This window comes from Motacilla alba, chromosome 22 (assembly GCF_015832195.1).
Source record: "Motacilla alba alba isolate MOTALB_02 chromosome 22, Motacilla_alba_V1.0_pri, whole genome shotgun sequence".
In the NCBI taxonomy this organism is placed as follows: Eukaryota; Metazoa; Chordata; class Aves; order Passeriformes; family Motacillidae; genus Motacilla; species Motacilla alba.
In genome coordinates this window covers 3930672-3951501 of record NC_052037.1, presented here as the reverse complement: position 1 = coordinate 3951501, position 20830 = coordinate 3930672, and the positions used below count along the sequence as shown (strand labels likewise).

Sequence of the window (20830 nt, the reverse complement as noted above, 5' to 3'; positions counted from 1 at the left end):
AGGGCTGGAGAACTCACATGTGCAGTTTTAGGGGAAAGTGAAGCTATTTCTGTAATTCTCCTGAAGCTGCAGAGTTACAGAGGGTCCAAACTGCAGCTGATGGGGGGTGTTTCATTGCTGCCTCGGCTGCCCTGCTCTGCTGCAGCCTCACCCGAGCTGTTTGCATGTGCACACACTTGAAACCTGCCTTTGAAGGGATCAGGGACAAAGAGCTGCTCCCAGAGCTCCTGCCAGGCAGCAGGCCCTGGATCTCAGCAGCACTCTGCCCTTCCTTGTCTGAGACAGACATGGGCAGGGAAATGAGCTCTCTCACAGGCACAGGGATGCTCCCAGACACCATTTCATTTTCTGCTGTCATCTCCTTGAAACTACTAAAGCTGCAAGGAAAGAGCACCCATCAGAAAGCCCTGCAGACCCCAGAGGAAACGGCTTATAAAGCAACAACCCAAACCTCGAAATAAAGTTTTAGTACCACGGGTCATTACAAAAATGGAACTCCTTTATTTGGGAAATTAGAAAAGCTCAAAGTTGGCAGGTCCTGCACTTCATTTCCCAGGAGAAGGGCTGGGACAGCTCAGCTGGACTGCAGGGAGGTGGCCAATGGTGCTTCCTGGACTGGACACAAGAACTCCCACTAGACTGGGCACACTGGGCTGTCACATTTTCCCAGTTTGTGTTCAGGACCTTCACACCCAACTGTCTTTGTGCAGGTTGGCACCCCGAGTGCCTCCCTCGCTTCACAGTGGGCCTGAAGAGGAAGGGTGGCTACAAAATTCAGTGAAATGAAGCGACACAAGGGCCAGGGCAGGAAACTCACCCAGCTCAGCAGGGAGCACCTGCCCAGGGGTTCATCCTCACTTCTCCTGAGCAGCCTCCCCCAAGCCTCACCCTGCCCTGGCATCCAGGGAGAGCAGGACAGAGCCTGGCACTATATGTTCATGTGGAAGCTGGGAGCTGGAGGCTTCTCCTCGTGCACTGGCAGCGCTTTGGGCTTGCCCAGAGATGGTTTGTGGCACGTGGTGTCTGTCAGGGGAGGGTAGTACTGCCTGTAGCACAGGTATGCGAGCACCAAGCCCATCGCTGAGCCAGCCAACACATCTGTGGGTGAGACCAGAGCAAAATTAACGGCCCTTCACCCTCCCACGCCTTGTGAGCAATTCCTCAGCAGCAAATTTTCTGCTAGATCATAACCCGGCGTGGCTGTAAACCCGAGCTTGGAATGCATTTCAAAACCACAGAGGAAGGCATCAGCTCCCTGCAGGTGGCAGCAAAATTGCCACTGGAGGAGTTAAAAAAAAACAAAAACCCAAGTTGCTGCTGGGGGCTCCGAACGCTTCTGTGGCACCACAGCCCCCCCGTGCCTGGAGTGCCCTGCTCAGGGCAGCTGCTGAGCCCCGTCCAGGCGCAGCAGCAGACGCTCACCCACCTTCCCAGTGGTGCTTGTAGTCACAGGTGCGGGACACGGCGATGAGCGTGGCCAGGAAGAGGGGGAGGAGGAAGGCACAGAAGCGCAGGGCCCGGCCCCCCCGGCCTGGAACGAAGCTGTGCAGCTTCCCTGCCAGGTAGAAGGCAGAGAAGGCAAGACCTGCAAAGGCAACTGGAAGAGAACAGAACAATGGAGGTTCAGAATAGCTCCAGGCTTTGCTGCCAGACCTTGACCCTCTGCTGCTGCAGTGGAAGGGCTGTGAGAGGTGTCTGCCTGTCCCTGTGAGCCAAGGGAAGTACCAGCTGGGAGCGATGGATCCTAGAAGCTGCTACCTGGCACACATCCCTCCTTCTGGGTTGCAGATTTGGACCCCCATTGCTTTGCAGGGGGAAACCCGAGTCCCTCTCAGAACGCGGCCAAAGCTGTGGGGGTGCAGGAAAGCAAATCCAAGCTGCCCTCCCCACGGGTCCTGCTGCCCAGAGCTGGCTGCCCAGGGCTGCAGCAGGCAGATGTGGCACTCACAGGAAGCGTGTCCGCTGGGGAAGCTCTTGCGGCCGTCGCTCACCCTGCGGGCGTCCCCCGTGCACTGCAGCTCGGCGTTGGCTCGGCCGTCCGGGAAGCAGCGGTGGAAGAAGTCGGGCCGTGGCCTGGGACAGGGAAGTGGAGCTCAGGGCCCTCCTGCGTGGGCACTCCCAGCACCCGGGGGGCAGCAGGGAGCTGCCCGTGCCAACGCCATCCTCCCCAGCCTGGGCCTAAGTGAGCCCATCTGATTGATGGCCTGAGACAGCAGCTCCCCAGTGTTTTTTCTATTTGTAAATTGTCTTTGCGGCTAGAAAAAAACCACATTCTTTCCATTCTTTTCTGGGAACCAGCCAGTCCTCACCTCCCCACAATGAGCTTCAGGGCGTTGGTGAAAACCCCATTCAGGGCAAGAGCAAGGCTGGCAGCTGAGAGAGAGCAAAAGGGTCACGTCAGCATCATCCCCACCTGAGAGTGCAGCACGTTCAGGCACGGGCAGGGCTCAAGCTGCCCTTCCCTGACACAAGCAGGAGCTCACCAAGGCAGGCTTCCCTCGTGTCCTCGTGGTCAGCGCCCATGAACAGCCTCGCCAGCAGGATGAGCAACAAGGGAGACAGAAATGCGATGAACTGCACAACACAGGGAGAATTTCAGGTGTCAGTGAAGCAGGTTTAAGTTCTCACCAGAACATAAGAGCACTTACTCAAGACTTTGAGTGCACTTCCCTTCCCCAAAGCCAGGCAGCAATCTGTCCTCTGTGATCACTGTGGTTCCACCAGAACACAACCCCCCCCAGCTGGATTTGCAGCAGGCCCTGATCGGCCCAGCACGTCCTTTGGTTCTCAGACAGCTCTTCTGGCAGAGTGCTGCTCTGGCTGGTTGTTGGGGGTGTCCCCAGGCACAGCGCCTCAGCTCTCCCCTCCCTGCAAGCCCCAGCATTAGCGCTCTGTCAGCAGCACCCTCGCTCTGTCAGCAAAACCTCAGCAGCTGCTGATTCAGAGCAGGCAGTTATCATCATCCCCATCTCAGCCCTGGGGGATTTCACCCCGGGACATCCTCACCAGGCAGTTATCATCATCCCCATCTCAGCCCTGGGGGATTTCACCCCGGGACATCCTCACCAGGCTGCCAGGCTCCCATGGAGTCTGTTCCCACCTGAGCTCTTGCACACGTCCTGCTTTACACTGCCTGCTCCAAATGCTATCCCGAGGTTTTGTCCTTAATGTTTCGTGGCCACCTCTTGCAGGAAATCCCTGCTGCCATTTGCCAACTCGAGAGCCACAGCCCTTCACCTCACACCCGTGACAGAGGGAGCCAATCCCTCTGACACACTGCTCTCTCCTGGAGCTCCAACACAGACTTAGTCAAACTCCTCTAACCAAGCCTAGAGCCGTTGGGAAAACACTTGACAATAAAATGATAATAAATCCCTGCTCAAAATAGCTGCTTGCAAGGAAAACATTCCCTGATAGCGAGAGCTGTGCTATCTTCACACACCCGGTAAGTTAGACGTGGAATGGATTATGGACAACAGTGCAAAGTCCTAATCAGCTTATGAACTTCAAATCCCAAAGGCAATGGATGGTGAAGCCTCAAAATATGACAAAAATCACTGTATGTTCGGCCTGGTTGGTACTAATCTCACAGAATGGGTAGAAAGGGACCACTGGGGACCATCAAGTCCAACCCCTCTGCTCAGGGTCCTCAAGGACATCCCCCAGGACTGTGTCCAGATGGATTATGAGTATCTCCAGGTAAGGAGACTCCCACTGTCTGGACTGAGCTCTGTCACTGCTCAGTCCCCCACACAGGAAAGCTCTTCCTCCTGTTCAGATAATGTTCCAGCTTGAGCCTCTCGCCCGGCTCCATCCTCACTTCCCCTCTCTGCAGCTGTTTATCCACATGGATACGATATCCTGCACTTTCTGCAACGTGCACTAGGAGCTGCAGGTATGGCAGTACAAGCTTCTAACCAGCAGCTCTGCTTTGAAAGGAGAGCTGGTAACTCGAGAATAAATCAAAGTAAACGCAGGAAACACGGGCACAGGCTGCCCAGAGAAGCTGTGGGTGCCCCATCCCCGAACTGCTCACAGACAGATTATGCAGCGCTTGGTCTCGTGGGAGCGGGGCATCCCCCGCAGCGAGAGGGACGAAACGATCTTTTAAGGTCCCCTTCCGACCCAAACCACGTCAGGAACCCACCGAACTTACAAACATGAAGACCGTGGGGACGTGGTCCACTTCAACGTAGGGGTTCTTGTAGAGCCACATCTCCTCGGGCTGCACCACGCGCTGGAAGGGCGGCAGGAACTCCATGATCCTGGAAAGAGACGAACGGATGAGAGCCGGGGGAGGGCAGGGCAGGGTGGGGCAGGGTGGGGCAGGGTGGGGGTCCCGTACCCACCCGAAGGTGGCGAGGAGCAGCGCTCGCAGCGCGGCTTCAGCCGCCAGCTCCGCTCGCCGCATGGCCACTGCTGCCCCCGGGGCCGGGGCGGGGCGAGCGCGGCTCGGCTCGGCACGGCACGGCTCGGCACGGAACGGAACGGCTCGGCTCGGCACGGCACGGCACGGCTCGGCTCGGCACGGAACGGCTCGGCTCGGCACGGCACGACACGGCACGGAACGGAGGAGGGACCGCGGCCGGGAGTCCCGTTATCCCCCCCCGCCCCGCCCCGCCCCGCCCCGAGACGCGACTGACTCATCTCATCATTGGAACATTCAGAACGATTTATTGAAGTCAACCTCAAGCAAAAAAAAAAATTCAGATCAGTGGAATGTCATTAAAAATCTTTCCAAAGGAAGCCTCACGGAAAAGCAAAAGGGAAAAAAAAAAAAGGAAAAAAAAACCAAAACAAAAAAACCAAACCAAAACCCAAAAAAACACATCTGAATTCCAGAGTATTTGTAAAATAAAATAAAAAAAAAGGCAACATCTCAGTAAATAGAATGTACAAAAATTATATATTCTACCATCACACACAGTCAGTAAGAAGCTAAAATATTACAGGCAAGTCTCGATACGCTCTACCTAGAGGACAGGAGCTATCTATGTACAGGGAACCAGCTTTACAGGCTTCACACTATGCAAGAGGACAGAGGCCAACACAAACCCCCCAAAATATTGGATATCTCAAAGTCTATGCGGCAACATCAAGTCATGATACAGTAATGCCCCGTGGAATCAGACACTCCTCGGTAGTGCCAGGGCTGCATCTGCGTCCAAAAACTCTTCCAAACCGACTCCGGTGAATATCGACGCTTTGCTATTAAAGACTCGAGTGATTTCGTTAAAATAACATTTCACAGAATCTACAAAGTTTGTTACAGATAAACAAAGTCTACAGAAATAACGACTCTACAAAGGTCCATCTTACAGAGCACGTGGGGATGGAGACGGATCCGCGGGGATCTGTGTTGTGCAACATCGCTCGCGTGGAGACAGACGGGCTGGGGTCCTCACAGCACCCCGAATGCAACCCCCGAGCCCCGGCTCAGGTGGGACAGCATCACCCTGGGGGGGTTGTGGCAGCGCCGCTGGCTGGGTGGAAAAGTGACACCAAAATGAGATACAGATCCACCTGGAACACGGAGCGCAGGGGGTCATCCAGGCTGGTTATGACCCAAAAGCGAGAGAGAACGGCAAGGTGGGGGGCTCCCAGGGACCCCAGGCAGCTGGGATCTCCAGAGGGACCCCAGGTATCTCCAGAGGGACCCCAGGCATCTCCAGAGGGACCCCACACAGCTGCCTGCCCCTGGAGCTGGTGGTGGCACAGCAAGGGCACAGCCCCCGGGCACAGGGAGTGGTAAATGGCTTTGGCAAATTCATACATGTTTTCCCTTTTTTATTCACATTAATCACAGAAATCCCCTACACAAAGCACAGTTCCAGCTCCCTGGAGCAGCAGGACCCCTCCCAGGGGAACACAAACCTGAGCTGCTCACTCGGAAATACAGTATCACAGGAAACAACCTTTCTTTTCTTCCCGTTTTGCCTTTTTCTTTCTCCTTTTTCCCTCAGAACAACACTGGGAATACATCCAACGTGTAGGAGTGTATCGTAAGTGCAAATGTTTTTGCTACACAAAGAGAAATGGTGGGGAAAGCTGATGGGAATGGGAAGCAAAGGGACAGCATTGCTCCAAGGTCGCCGTCTCCCACTCGACACCCGGTGAGCACACACCTCCGAGCCAGCTGCTCCCAAACCCTCCCGTTTGCCGTGGATCCACTGGACAGAGGGAGCAGGAAGGAACTTGGGGGGAAGTCAAGGACATTTTCAATGCAGTATACAAAAAAAAATCATGTATAAATAAAAAAAAAGCTGTAAAAGGAACCGCAGAGCTTCAAGTACGTTAAACCCTGAATTCAATGAGGCAGAGGTTTCCATGTTAAAGTGACTTCTCCGTACCAGCGTCGGACACCCTCATCCCACCCTCCCCCCCCACATAATTCTGTAAAGTTTCAATATATACAGATTTTATGCTCATTGATAATTACGTCTAGTAATTGTGTCTTTCCCATTCTATCCTGAAATTAAGATAAAAGAAGGGTTTTTTTTTAGAAGAAAGGCCAAAAATCCACATTCCAGCCCCATTACTCCATTTGAACTGATTCTCCAAGACCAGAGAAGGTGATTTGCCCATGAAATTTCCATCCTGAGCTGCAAACACCTTCAACAGCCTATGGACAGGACAAATCTGTACAATAATCTGACAGCTACAACAGCTAATGCTTGCACAATGTGTTCAGGAATGGTGGAGCCAGCCTCTGCACCACTGGAATCACAGAATCGTGGAATTCTTGCTTCTAGATTCATCTGGCCACAGGCTGCAGGATGCTTGCACTGTGCACAGGTGCAGCTGCAGAGAAGAAGCTCCAGTAAACCACAAACCCTGTTCCCTGGGCAGGGCAGCTCACTCAGGCCAGAGCTGGAGGCAGGAAGTCATCAGAAGTGTGGGGGCCACCCCAAAAATTTAACATGAAAGTAGGTGAAAAACATGTCACTGTGTTCCCATGAAGGAAAAACAATGTGCTGGGACAGCACGCTGCAGTTCTCCATCAAAATTAGCAGTTCTGTGGATTTCCCCTAGGTCTCAGCATGAAATGACCCAACTATCCAAGATTCCTTATTTTGGAGCCCACACAAATTAATTCAGCAGCTGCCTCCCACTCTGCTGAAGGCAATCCATCAGAACAGCTGTGCAATCCTTTCCTTGCAAAGGAGCTGCACTAAGCAACTACATTCTGGTCACTCAGCTTACAAAGTCGGGGTTAAAATGTACATTTCAGCATCTGAACCTGGCACTCAGAACACGCCCTGCAGTCACCAAGATCTCTGAACTGGCCTGCTCTCATCTAACAACCTTAAAGCTTTTTGAAAGAGTCCTCTTCAGATCAAAGTTTTGTTCACAAACTAAACAACCTCTCCTGTTTTCCCTCCTGAGTCCAAGCCCAGCTGCTGGCTGGCTACAAATCACTTTTTGGTGGAGAAAAAAAAGAAGCATCTCTAAGAAGTCTGAACACAAAGTGGCACAGGAGGAGGAGCAGCCTCCATCACAGCATTTGAGAAGTTTAAGGCCTTCTGTGCCCTGGCACAGCACTGTGGCACGGCCAGGGTGGCCACTGCCACTCTGTGGCTCCTGTCTAATGTTCCCAAGGTGTCCTGGTGCTGCCACACCACGTCCCTCTGCTCAGCAGGTCACCATGGACACAGAATGAATGGAGCAGGTTGGGGCACTCACACAGCAGCACAGTATCAGCAGCATATCTGATATCTATATCTATCTATCTATCTATATATATAGATATATAGATACAGAGATATACATATATATATAGATAGAGATATAAATATATATATATATAAAATATATCAGCTGATAGCTGCACTATCAGAATGCTCTGACTTCAGAGAAAATCACTGAACATTATCAAGCCTAATAAAGAATATAAAGTGAACACCTCAGGCCCTACAGACGTGGTAGCAAGAGCTGTGTTTGGAATTTCTGAGAAGGTTAAACATCCTCAATAAGAGCATAAAAAGAGACATTTCCCACACAAAACGTTAAGAAAAATAAAATCCTTTTTGTACCTTTTTTTTTTTTTTTCTTTAAAAATACCAAAATCCAGCACTGCTTTCCAGCAGGGTTAGTGTTAGACCCTCACTGGAGCATGGCTCACAGCAGGAAGTGCTTTAGGGATCCCAAGAGCTGCTGTCCCAGGAGTGCCCCAGCCACCTGTGGGGTCTGGCACCCCAAGGGAGGTGTGGGCAGGACCCAGCAGCTGCTCAGGGGCTGTAGTGTATCCATCACTCTACCATTGCACACACAAAAAACTCCCCCTGTACACCAGTTTGAGGATGAGAAGGACACCAGCAGAAGCAAGACACGTTCTAAATTCCACACAGGCTTTTTCTTGATCTGAGAAGTCTCCGTGTTCCCACAGGTTTGTGTAAGCAGTTTTCCAGAGACAAGGTTCTTAATTCCAAGGCTCAGTTCAGCCAGATGCCAGCAACATTTGATTATTTTCAGCACCCACGAGCAAAGGCTGGCAGGGAGCAGCTGTTATCAGCACACAAGTCAGGAGTACTCGCTGTACCAGGGCAGGGAGGGGGGACAGTGCTTGGTGAGAGCGTGGGCTGGGGGGGAAGAGCCACCAAAACTAGCTCCAGCCTGGGGACACCAGTGCCCTGTGGCTCCTTGCAGAAAAAAATGGAGGAATATAGGTTTTCTAAAAAAATTCTGGAGCAAGAGCCAACATAAGCCACTTTGACAGCCTCACTGAAGGAGTCTGTCTCTCTGATTAACAGAGGAAATCCAAGACAGAACCATCTCCTGAGGCATCAGCTGGCTGCTGGGATATGGCCCCTTACCCAGACACAAAATACCCTGTTCATTGAGGAAGTGCTGAGATGTTCCTCAGCTCCATTAACAATGAAGATTAAAGTTAGAAGATCTCTCTCAACAAAGAAATATTAACACTCCATCGAGACCAACATGCACATGGGTCAGGTCCCTCACGTGTCCAAGTCTCCCTGAAGCCAAGGGGAGCCTGAGAAGGCAGGACTGAAGAATCACTCAGTAACTGCCACCAAACCAGGTGAGGAACCCATGGCAGGACTGCCTTCAGCTCTGACTGAGGCTGGGAGCCTCTCCTGCCTGGAAGGGGTTTCCAAAATAGGTGGGATACAGAAATGACCACTGTGCAATTAAACTCTGCATTTTTGCATGTCTGCAAACACCCAAGACAGCTCTGGAGCAAGGCACCACCATTTCTTCCCCACTGCCAGACCTTGTGTTACGAGCACTTCCCAGAAGTCACACACCTGATTTCTCACAGGAAAAGCTTCACAATAATATTCATAAGTAAACATGAGAGACAACCTACCTTCTCCAATGCCTTTAACAATAAGTACTGGAACAGAGGCATTTCAGAGTCACCTGGTCTGACACCCACACCTGTCTGTTTGGCATCTCAGTGTTACAGAGGGGAGAGGCTTTGCTCTTTCCATAAACTAGACACAAAAGTTACGTTGGCTTCGCTGTTTTGTTTTTAAAGACACGATGACTGATCAAAGCCAGATCTTCAACACCCTTTCAAAATTAAATAAATAAATATGTGGCTATGCTTTGCTTTCTACACTCAAAGAACATTATTTTAAACAGAATATTCTTTTCACTGTCAAAAGGTTTACGGTTTTCTTCAAAGGCCAAGACGCTCCTGGTTTCCAACAGTAAGAGCTGCTGTAGCACATTCAAGGGTAAAAGAAAGACCAAACAATAAAAACCAAACACCACTGCCTGGTCCTTCTCGCTCAGGTCAATGGTCCCATTCCAGCTCACACGTGACAGCTCCGAGGACAAAGCCGAGTGTGGCATTGTAAACTCTGAGTTCATCGCCTGCTGCCCCTCTTCTCCCCTCCCATGTTTGTTTTTAACCAAATTCACTCCTTTGCCTCTTCCACAGCATTCTGTGCTTCCAATTTGCACTTGATCTTGCTCCAGTACTCGGGTGCCACAGGAGATTTGGGGTCGTGCGCGGAGCAGCAGAGGCGGCCGTCCAGCGCCGACGGCACCAGGGCTCCCTTCTCGTGATCCTTACAGAAGGAATGGGGGCAAAACTCACAGAAGGACACGGCAGGATTGCTACAGATGTCACACTGATGCCATGGACATTCCCACTTTCCTGAGGAGGGGAGGAGAGAGAGAAAGGAACTGCAATTAGTGCACTGTGGAGATAGCACTGGCCTTTAACCCTCGCTCCATGCTCAGATGAATGCAAACAAAGTTCAAAAAAAATCAGCCACTGCTTCTGCTTCTCATGTACAAGAATCTGACTGAGCACAGTTCTATTCTGCAGTTTTTAGGCAAAAAGATGATGTTCGTGTTTCAATCAAAATAAGAGCAAGTTTGATTGGTTCAAGGAGAGGAACAAGAGCAACATTAAAAAGTATGACAAAGCCTCTGCCCACCAGTTCCATTTAGGAACAGTCACCTGATGTACTGCTAAAAGTGAGGGGTATTGCAAAAGCAAATTTGGTGCACTTACTGCAAATGAATACTGCACTTAATGTAAGTGAACACTGTATTTTATGTACATAAATGCTGCATTTCATCTCCAACACTGTCTTGTAGCAGGAAGGAGAAGTTGAGCAGGAGGAGCCACTGCTCTTACCAAAAGGTGGTTGAGTCAGGTTAAGGCATAGGAGGTGGTATGCTTTGGGACAGTCCTTCTTATCACACATGACCAGCTCTCCCCCATCTCCACACTGGAAACAGTTATCTTCATGCATCTGCTTCTGTTCTGTTTTTATTTTCCGTTTCTTCTGCTTTAGTTTTGCATTTTTCACCTTCTCTTCATTTGCCGTTGCAAATGCTGTCTGAGAAGGAGAAAATCACAACACAGAGTTACTTGTAAACCCCCAGCATTCAAGTAAATTTTGGGTTATTATTTGCATGAATTCTTCTGAAATGAGATCCATTTAAAATAGTTTTTAAGCTCTAAAAGCCAGAAGTGCTCATTCAGACGTCTCTGAATTAACTTCCCGCCAGACACAACAGCATGGCAGGGCAGACTACAGAATCTTTGGAGACTTCCAAGGGTAAAAGTACTAGGCTAAAGAGTGAAATAAATCAAAACCTTCTTTGCCCTACAGAATCTCTGTATTTGGGAGGAGGAGCTCCAGTTCCATCCATGTACCTTGGGCCGCACTCCCAGGAAGCCACTGCAGTTTTCTGCTCCGCAGTGACACTCGGTCCTGCCATTGCCCAGGCAATCCAGGTTGTAATTGAATGTTAATTCCATCCCTGAAATGTCAAGACAAACAATTCACCACATGGACACTGAGGGAAGACAGGCCTGTGACAATGACATTTCATTAGCATTTGTTACCCCTGCTAAAACTGGAACCTTAAGTATCATCTCCACTCTAACAAATGAAAAGTTCCTAAACACTTCACTGGTGTTAATAACTTCAAAGAAAAAGCCATGATTCCAAGTGAGGAACTTGGCCACTGCAAGGCAAAAGCAAACATTCCAAATAGTGCCATCCTTTTACCTGCAGGAATGTCACAAAGAGCAAACAGTCCAACTCTAATGTCACCATTCACTGTCCACTTCTGTGTTTCACAGTTTGGGTTACAACTATGGTTCATAAAACGAGAGTAGTTCCCCTTTGGGCCAGCATCTATTATTCGGTCCTTCAAGGAAAAAGACAAAGATGTGTTTAGTACTTAAAAAGCAAAGAGGTTTCCTGCTGCTGAGTGACATTTGCTATCAAACAAGACACAATATTCACCTTGGTTACAGTTAGCATATAAAAATTGGTGACGCTGTTCTCGTGAGCACGTTTGATCCGCAGCCGGCACTCCTCCTCGTCAATCAGCTCCCCAACATATTCATTCACAAATTCACCCTGCAAAGAAAGGAGAACAAAAGTAAGAAATCTCTGCATCCTAACCATAATCATAAAAGGAAGCAGCACAGAAAAAAAAAGCATTTCCTATCAAAAAGACTCTGATCATCACAAGAAGTGTTACACCTTACTGGTCTAGTAGGCACAGTGTGAATACATGCACCAGGTAATTGCTGTCCTAGCAATACACCCAGGCAGGATAAAAGGCAGCCCTGTTCCTGCATTCAGTACACAAGACAGTTGTCAGGTCTATAAATCCCTTTCAACCTTCCCACTTTCTTTCCAAGAGGACAATGTGGCAATATTCATGGGCTCCTCGGGAAACAGGAACTGTTACAGGAAGTATTTTCACTACATACCTCACTTTTATTAGGACTTTAGTAGTCAATAAGCTCAGAACATCTGCAGTAACACAGTTGTCATGAAACGCAGATTTAAAAAGTTCTGAATTTAATTAAATTAATGGCTAAACCCCATGTTTAAAATCAGCCCTTCAGGGCAATAGTGTTTTCTAAGGAAAATCAGAAGAGCTGGGATGTGACTGACACCTCGATACAACGTCACCAATGCACTGGGCAATGCTCTGAGCAGCTGTGCAGCTGCTGAGGGGTTAAAACAGTTCACTCTCTGGAGGTGCAGTATTGTATTTGTGGGGTGCCCAGATGAAGGAAGGAATGATGAATCTGACCCCGTGTTCTCAGAAGGCTCATTTATTATTTTATGATACTATATTATATTAAAGAATGCTAAACTAAACTATACTAAAGAATACAGAAAGGATACAGACAGAAGGCTAAAAGATAATAATGAAAACTCGTGACTCCTTCCAGAGTCTCTACACTGCTTGATCCTGATTGGTCATTAAGTCAAAACAATTCACATGAAACCAATGAAACAATCACCTTTGGTAAACAATGTCCGAACACATTCCACAGCAGCAAAAGACAGGAGAAGCAAATCAGATAATATTGTTTTCCTTTTTCTCTGAGGCTTCTCAGCTTCCCAGGAGCAAAATCCTGGGCAAATGGATTTTTCCAGAAAATATGACTGTGACAGTGCAGAGAGCAATGCTTTCACCCAGACCCATCCTGATGGCTGTCACAGCCCTGTCCTGGCTCACTGTAGAGAATGGGGTTCAAGAGGCAAGATGGGGGAATCTGGGCCTGTCCTTTCTCCTTCTTCTTCTTGTCCTCCATCTTCTGCTGTGATGGTGGCACTTTTGGATTGGTTTAGAGTGGAGACGACTGTCCAACATAGGTGACAGGTATTGGAAAATCATTGTAAAGAAAGCACACGTAGTTGTTAGTATAAAAAACTAACACGGCCCCAAGGGCGGTCAGTGTGCCACGGGCTGAGCTGCCAGCCAGAGCTCAGCAGGCCAGAGACAGAATGGACTGGATAAGAGAAAATAAACAACCTTGAGAACCAGAGCCGAAGACTCAAACCCCAAAATTCTACTTTTTCACCCTGTGACAAATTCACTATCACTCCACTCAAACTCCTGTGGCTTGTAAATCCTCACACAGAGCTGGTCATTGTTTCCAGGGGTTAAAATCAAAGGCACAGGTGTCTCTGACTCTGTGCCAAGGTCTCTGAGCCCCTGCCAGGGTCTGGAGCCACCCAGGGCAGCCAGAGGGATGTCCTGGGTTCTGACAAGACGCATCATTCCTCCCTTTGTCGGGGCTCCCAGAAAATACACCACTGTACCTTTTTGATGCTCCTCTTGGTGCGGAGGCCCCAGCCACGGCGCTCGGTTTTGATGATCTCGGCGTCGGGGTAGAGCCTCTTGGTGAAGCATTGGTTCTGGCAGCGCTCCCCGGCCGGGCACACCTGGGGGTGGCACTCGTACTGCAGCATCCTGTTGAGGCACTCCGACTCCAGCCCGCAGGGGTTCTCGTCCGACGGCTTGCAGTTACAGCGCGGGATCTCCGACAGGTCGGCCACCTGGATCTGCACCTTCCCGATCACCTTGTTGGACTGGGGAGCAAAGGGCACAACAAGGGATGAAGGCAATGCACTGGGAACACAGAGCCAACCACTGACACGAAAAGGCAAAGAAAATTATTTTATTCTGTGTTTTACGGTACTGTAAAGCACAAGAGATTAGTGAAAAGAATAGCAAAATTGTTTACGTGGATTTCTTTAGCTTCCACTGTTGAACACCTTGGTGTAGGTACATAACTTAGAATCACAGAACACTGTGAGCCAACCACTGACACGAAAAGGCAAAGAAAAATTATTTTATTCTGTGTTTTACGGTACTGTAAAACACAAGAGATCAGTGAAAAGAATAGCAGAATTGTTTACGTGGATTTCTTTAGCTTCCACTGTTGAACACCTTGGTGCAGGTACATAACTTAGAATCACAGAACACTGTGAGCCAACAACTGACACGAAAATGCAAAGAAAATTATTTTATTCTGTGTTTTATAGTACTGTAAAGCACAAGAGATTAGTGAGAAGAACAGCAAAATTGTTTACGTGGATTTCTTTAGCTTCCACTGTTGAACACCTTGGTGTAGATACATAGAATCACAGAACAGTGTGAGTTGGAAGAGACCTTAAAGACTATCCATCCCAACCCCTGCCACGGGCAGGGATATCTTCCACTAGACCAGGCTGCTCTGATCCCCACCCAACCCATCCTTGAACACTGCCAGGGAGTGGGCAGCCACACCTTCTCTAGGCATCCTTACTCATGCACAGGGCAACTTCCTCACACACAGAATAAAAATAAAATAGAAAGAGGCCAACTCACTTTAATGTGTTTATAGGGCGGAGGCTTCCTTGAATTCCTTTCAATTTCCAATGCCTCTTTGCTTTCTCTTTGTGCTTTCAGTTCCTGGAAACGCTTTGCTGCTTCTTCAAGTGCTGTGCAAGGAATTCAGAATAGAAAGCAATCAGCCCCAGGTGCTGCTGATCAAATATGCACATGTACATGTATCTATTTAATTTTTTTTTTTTAAGACTAGGAACAGAACTTTATGAACAAAAAGACAAGCTAAAAATTAGTTATTGCAGTTTATCATGAATTTATCATCAGGTACTTCCAGCAGGTACCAACATACTGAACAATGATCCCATGCAGCAGAGCCCAAGATCCATCTCAACATTCCCCCGTTTGTGGAAGCACTGAACTGGCCCACAACAACACACAATGAGTAGGCACTTAAACACATTTTTATCTGCAGTCAAGGGATCAACACAATGCTTGGATTTCACGTGAACACAGAACACTAGTCACATAATATTCCCATGCAGGTTAAGTGGTGATGGAGACACAAACACGTGGAATTTTTGTCATAAACCACTATAAACTTTGTTTGATTTTACCTTTCTTGAAGGTCTTGTTAATACTAGTTTGCCCCTCAGCAAAGCTTTTATCTCCTTCAACATAAGGGAAAACTCTGCCCTGGTGTACCCAATAGTAGTCATGTGAACCAAAGAAAAATACTGGGAAGTCCCCGATATCATGTTTGAGGCCCTGTATGTTGAGAGGCACAGACCTGGGATTGCAGATCTCTGCTGGCCACCACCTGCAGAGTAGGAGAGAAAAGAAGAATGTAAGTTCCCTGAACCAGAGCTTCCCAGATTCCTTAACGGAATTGAGAAATAAAAGGCAGTTTTCCTTTTTCTCGAGGAAATGAATTCCTCCCTCGTGCAGCCAAGGCTCCTGCTGGCAATGCCTGGGAAGCTCCACGCAAAACAAAATGTTCTTACTCCAAATTCTGGGCAAGCCTTCTAAGAATATCCGTGGCCCGAGAGTGGGTTTCCAGGATCACCTGCAAACACCTGCGTTGCTGCAGCTGACTAAAGCAAACGCCAGCAAGGACAGCTGGGCTCTGGCAGCCCCTGCTTTCCCACATCCTGACCACGCTCTGCAGAGCAGAGGTGTGTTCAATCCAGAGTCCAGCACTGCCCGGGAGAAGCAGGAGCATCGCATTGCAAGGGTGACATCCACGTCTGACCCCAAGCAGAGGAATGACTGTATTTCTAACTCTTGTTCACGATGACCGAGCTGCTTTATCTTCCTGCAATTCCAGAGTACAATAAAACATCCAAAGCATTAGAAGCCCAAAAGGTGAACTTGCCTGTAATTCCCAAGCTTGACCCAAACGATCTGCTTGTACCGCAGCTTCTTGCCAGCTTTACAGTCATTGCAATTCCAGCATCCCTCTGGCATTTCTATGCTGAGACACTCGGGGTGGAAGGAAGCTGGGCACGACTCACAGCACAACAGTTTGCCACCTTGAAACAAAGAAGCCCTGCTTGGTTTGTAGAAGTCAGGATTGCTTCCCCCGTGCACAGCAATTGACATTTTAGATCATCCACTCCAGATTCCCACTGCCCCACAGAAAAATGGCAAAAGAAAGGGATCAAGTCAAGCTTAACAATGTTGGTTAAAAAGGACTGTGCAGGGCTTAATCTAAGCTGGGACTCAACTGCATCAGACAAAAAAGCAGCTGAGGACTCAAGCATGAGGTGAGCTGGCAGGAGGAGCACCATTCCCAAGGAAGCACTGCAGCTGGGAACAGTGCTACCAGCTTTTAGTGATGGCCAAAGCAACAAAACTCTGCATTTTTAAAGAATCCTTTTCAATCAACATTGCTCTGACTGAATCCCCAGCAATCATTAGCGAGCACCAACCCCACAGCCTATAGGTTGATCAATACTTTTCTGCTGCAAGGACAGGAAAAAGACTTGTAAAAAGTGTGTTTATTCCACAAATAGTTTACCAGGATAAGCCCAGTACATAAAGCAGAATGAGACACACATGAGTTGTCCCCATCCCAAAAATTCCTGGTGCACAGAGGGAACCTCAGCACTGGGGTTCACGTGAATTTCTGAAGTTTACACTAATTTGGGCAAAAGTTATTTTGGTTGGCTCACATTTTGGATGATGTGGCGAGCCACAGCACATGTCTAAGCCACCCTCAGCAAAGCAGCTCATGTAAGATGACTTGATACATTACACACACTGTAATATTTTATATATGTAGGTATATAAAATATATATACACGTTCTTATATGTATATGTATTTAAAAATTAACAAGATTTTGTGTCCCAGATGGAAGATCTGGGAGAGATTTGAGAGTATTCAAACCAATTTTCAATCACAGTATCAAAAGAAGTGTGAATAGTCACTTTCAAACCTTTATCAGAAAATCTTGCTCACCTATAGACTTCCCAAAATATCATTGCATTAATTGATCATTGCATGTTACAATAAGCATTCCTTAAACAATTCAGTCGCATGACCAACACTGTATTTCCTCTGCCAAAACCAGTAAAATCCAGTCACGTGGATCCTCCAGAGCTCCCAAAGCCATAATGAAACTTTTGAAGTATTTTTTTACAAATGTTATTTCAGAGGAAATACAGACAAATTACTGAAACATTATCCAAGATGAGAAAATGCCAAGAGATGCAAAAATCAAACAAAATCAAACACAAAACTGTCAATGCTAAGCAAGAAAAAACCCAACATTGCTCTCGGGATGCATTAGGCAGATATGGCTCAAGCTAAGCACAGGGCTCAAAATAATTATTGTTTTCAGGAATTACAGGACTACTGCAAGCCATTGATCTCACAACGCTGACAGCAACCTAACTTGGGCTGGGAAATGGGGCACCGGCTCTGAACGCTCCCGGGGAACCAAATCTCTGTGGGGAATGAAATACCACAGCTGAGCATTGCACACAGACAGCAGAACTGCCCCCGGGGGTCTGGAGAGCCTCAGTCCCACAGCAGCAGGAACTGCCCCCAGGGGTCTGGAGAGCCTCGTCCCCTTGGCAGCAGGAACTGCCCCTCAGCAGCAGGAACTGCCCCCAGGGGTCTGGAGAGCCTCAGTCCCACAGCAGCAGGAACTGCCCCATAGTCCCCTCAGCAGCAGGAACTGCCCCCAAGGACGTGGAGAGCCTCAGCCCCTTGGCAGCAGGAACTGCCCCTCAGTCCCACAGCAGCAGGAACTGCCCCCAGGGGTCTGGAGAGCCTCAGTCCCCTCAGCACCAGGAACTGCACCTCAGCAGCAGGAACTGCCCCCGGGGGTCTGGAGAGCCTCAGTCCCCTGGGCAGCAGGAGGGGTCCCTGAGCTGCGGGCTCCCTGCAGTGTCTGAGCCTGGCTGTGGCAAGGAGCCATCCCCACGGGAGGGGACAGGCATGGGGCACTCTGGCTCGGTGGTGGAGGTGGGACACGAGGCCTGGGGACACACTCAGGTCAAACCTCCCTGCCCTCCTGCTCTGGCACCCTCCACAAGGACACGGCACCCACCCTTGTCCAGCCCCAAACACCCTCTCTCCTCTCGGGACCAGCACAAGGCCCAAAGCAGCACATCCCCCTCTGCCTCCAATCAGTTGAAGAAGTGGTTTTACATCATCCAGGTAAACACTGAACTGCAACAATATCGAGATCCATCTGCCTCCTCTTCACATTGCTGTGCAAACAGCTCCCTGAACCTGGAACAGCCCAGGCCAGATAGAGAGTGACCAAATCTCTTCCAAGGAGAATTTAGTGACAGCAATTATTTTAAGCCCTTTTATAATTAAAAAAAAAAAATTAAAAATCGCCAACAACATGAACACAGGCTCACAAAAACCATGAGTGAAGGTCACTGAAAGCAGTCAGTGTCAGGGGACAAGCAGACATTTCTCCGTTGATTTAGAGAGAAAAAATAGAAAAAGCGAAAGTAAATTAAAGAGAAAGAAACTATTTTGGTTACCTTTCTCACATTTCTTTTTGGAAGCTGACGAAGGAGGAGGAATCATAGGTAATTTCATCAACTCAGCACGATTTGACTCATTCAGTAGGTAGTGGGACTTATAGGCATAGGAACTGAACAGGGGGTCTGAATGGTCCTGCACTACCAGCCCTATACGAAACAAACAGAAAGAGATGAGTTGCAATGAAACTACCCATGATTCCATGAAGGAAAAACCAAATACACCCAATGAACACCTCTAATGCGTTATGTGGGAATGAAAAAAGGATAAAATGAAGAAAAAGGAAAGGCTGACAAAGTTTCTGCGCTAACAAAGAGGTTGTGCTGGAGAGACTCAAACTTAACTGGAAAATCTTGCAATGAAATAAGCTGCTTCAAAGTGGAATTTCAATTGGTTTTTTACCCTTCTAGACAAGCACAAGAAAAGCAATAAAGCTTGAATCCATGGGATCCCCTCTCCTTCCCACAGGGTAAAAGGAAGCTCCTCTGCAGACCTGGGGGGATGGTCACAGCAGCTGGGCCCTGCTCTGAGCTGGGGCTACAGATGGAACAGGCGTTGGGAATGAGAACTCACCGTCCCACTCCCTACAAGTCTGTCCCTGAGATCTTGCCTACAGAAGTGTTTTGCCTCTGTAATTGTGCTGGAAAGCAAGGAGGAGGTCAGTGTTCTGCAAGGCACCAAGGGGGAAGCACAGATGGAGGTTCTGCCCTGGGCTGTGGTGGTGAAGCTCCCCCAGCCAGCCCTCCCAGGGCTGCTCCAGAACAGTCCAGCACTCAGTTCCCTACACAACTCCATCCCAGGCCTTTGCAATGCTCTGTCCTGCACCAAGAAGAGCTTTTCCTCGTTATTTCAAAGAGCCAGGCAGCCCAGCTGAGAGCCCAGAGCTGCAGAGCAGAAGCATTTGGCCAGTAACTCATGGCAAGAGCAGAGCAACTGAGCCCCAAAGAAACAAGCAAGATGAGCTACCAAGAGAGCCCTCAGTTCTTCCCCTGAGGGACACAGCTGAGGCTGGAGAAAAGCTCTTGGATGGTACCTAAAGCACTGCTGTAAGAAGACTGGGGTCAGCCCACCTGGACATGCATAACTGGGAGGATTCCTAAAACAAGGGAACCTACACATGCAACGAGGTGAACTGCACCAATCAGATTAAGAAGTGGTTTTACATCATCCAGGTAAATACTGAACTGCAGAGATGCTAATAACTGGAGTTATTGCAGGGTGGTGAATGAGAGGACTTTAAATATCTTGTATTTCAATACCTCACTGTAAGCAAGTTTGTATATCTTCTAGATTGTCTCTCATCTACATTGCTCACTTCAGTAAATGCATCTAAACACAAAGTCTCTGCTTCTGATAGCAACTAATACTAATTAAATCAGCACTAATTAAATCCTCACAGAAATGTCCAAGGATTTCTGAAGTGTTCAGTTCCCTGTTTCTTTCTGAGCAGGTGGCTCAGTGCTCCTGCCCCAGGAACTGTCCTCAGCACTCTGGCTCCTGATTCCAGCCAGGCCTGGTGGACACAAGCCCCATAAGAATGTTCTAGAGGAACAAGTCCAGAGCTGCTCTAAGACACAGAGGATTCAGGCAGTGGCAATGTTTTGGAACTGTTCAAGTTCTCCTAATTAAGATCTGGGGAATACACAGGACAGGGAATTCTATCTGCCAGGGCACAAGAGATTATTTAGATTGCCAGGAGAAAATACAGACTTGTGCAGTTTCATCTCTGATGGAGCCAGATTCAGGTATAAAGAGAATTACTAAACAAATGTAAAGTGGAAGAAAAAAAATAAAAAGCATGAAAAATTGCTTCTGCATTTCTTGTCATTCTGAGATGTGTAATTATTCCTCTGTTCTTGTAAAGTCAAGCCAAACTAAACTTCCACCTGAACGAACACAAATGAAAACAAGTAACTTCAGGATCCAGCTCACTTTCATTTCCCTTTAGTGACTCTCAAAACTGCTGCAGAGACCACATGCAGTATAAACTGCTGGCATGCTGGACAAAGTACACATGAATATTATTCCAACAGAATAATGCTACTTTTGAATCTTGAGACCAAAGTAACTGCTGCACCGACATTTTTCTAAGCTGCTCTCTGGCAGAACCCTGGTGACTGAAGAACCATAAAAGTAACAAATGGGGAAAAAAGTTGAAAAGAAAAAAAAAAAAGAACTTTGTCACATGGAAAAGCTCAGCATGAAACCTGCTCATACAGCACTGCTAAAGGTTTCCTTTCAATGTTCTCAAA

General features: G+C 48.3%; 2 protein-coding genes across 10 annotated transcripts in view; both read right to left on the bottom strand.

Annotated features, from left to right (window-relative positions):
• Positions 1–73: 73 nt before the first annotated feature.
• On the bottom strand, positions 74–9457 carry PLPP5 (phospholipid phosphatase 5). 4 transcript variants are annotated; one of them, XM_038160234.1, is made up of 7 exons: positions 9329–9457; positions 4148–4265; positions 2484–2574; positions 2310–2373; positions 1949–2073; positions 1427–1597; positions 74–1098 (listed from the first exon to the last, which is right to left on the bottom strand). In XM_038160234.1, exons 2-7 carry the CDS (start codon positions 4259–4261, stop codon positions 929–931), a joined length of 735 nt encoding a protein of 244 aa, XP_038016162.1. In that variant the 5' UTR covers positions 4262–4265; positions 9329–9457; the 3' UTR covers positions 74–928. The 4 variants fall into 4 exon arrangements, with proteins under 4 accessions (XP_038016162.1, XP_038016163.1, XP_038016160.1 ...); XM_038160235.1 differs by having other exon boundaries at positions 4157–4265; XM_038160232.1 differs by lacking the exon at positions 9329–9457 and adding an exon at positions 4350–4488.
• NSD3 (nuclear receptor binding SET domain protein 3) overlaps positions 4659–20830 on the bottom strand; it is a 39232-nt gene continuing 23060 nt past the window's right edge. For 3 of the 6 annotated variants that reach the window (XM_038160226.1, XM_038160227.1, XM_038160229.1), the window contains 10 exons: positions 18578–18727; positions 15947–16103; positions 15189–15391; positions 14614–14726; positions 13563–13832; positions 11739–11855; positions 11499–11640; positions 11141–11247; positions 10616–10820; positions 4659–10126 (listed from right to left, as the gene is read on the bottom strand). In XM_038160226.1, coding sequence (XP_038016154.1) covers positions 9885–10126; positions 10616–10820; positions 11141–11247; positions 11499–11640; positions 11739–11855; positions 13563–13832; positions 14614–14726; positions 15189–15391; positions 15947–16103; positions 18578–18727 — 1706 coding nt within the window. In that variant the 3' untranslated portion in view covers positions 4659–9884. Of the gene's footprint in view, positions 10127–10615; positions 10821–11140; positions 11248–11498; positions 11641–11738; positions 11856–13562; positions 13833–14613; positions 14727–15188; positions 15392–15946; positions 16104–17026; positions 17522–18577; positions 18728–20830 lie in introns of those variants that run through there. The other 3 variants (XM_038160228.1, XR_005259629.1, XM_038160230.1) reach the window with 3 other exon arrangements.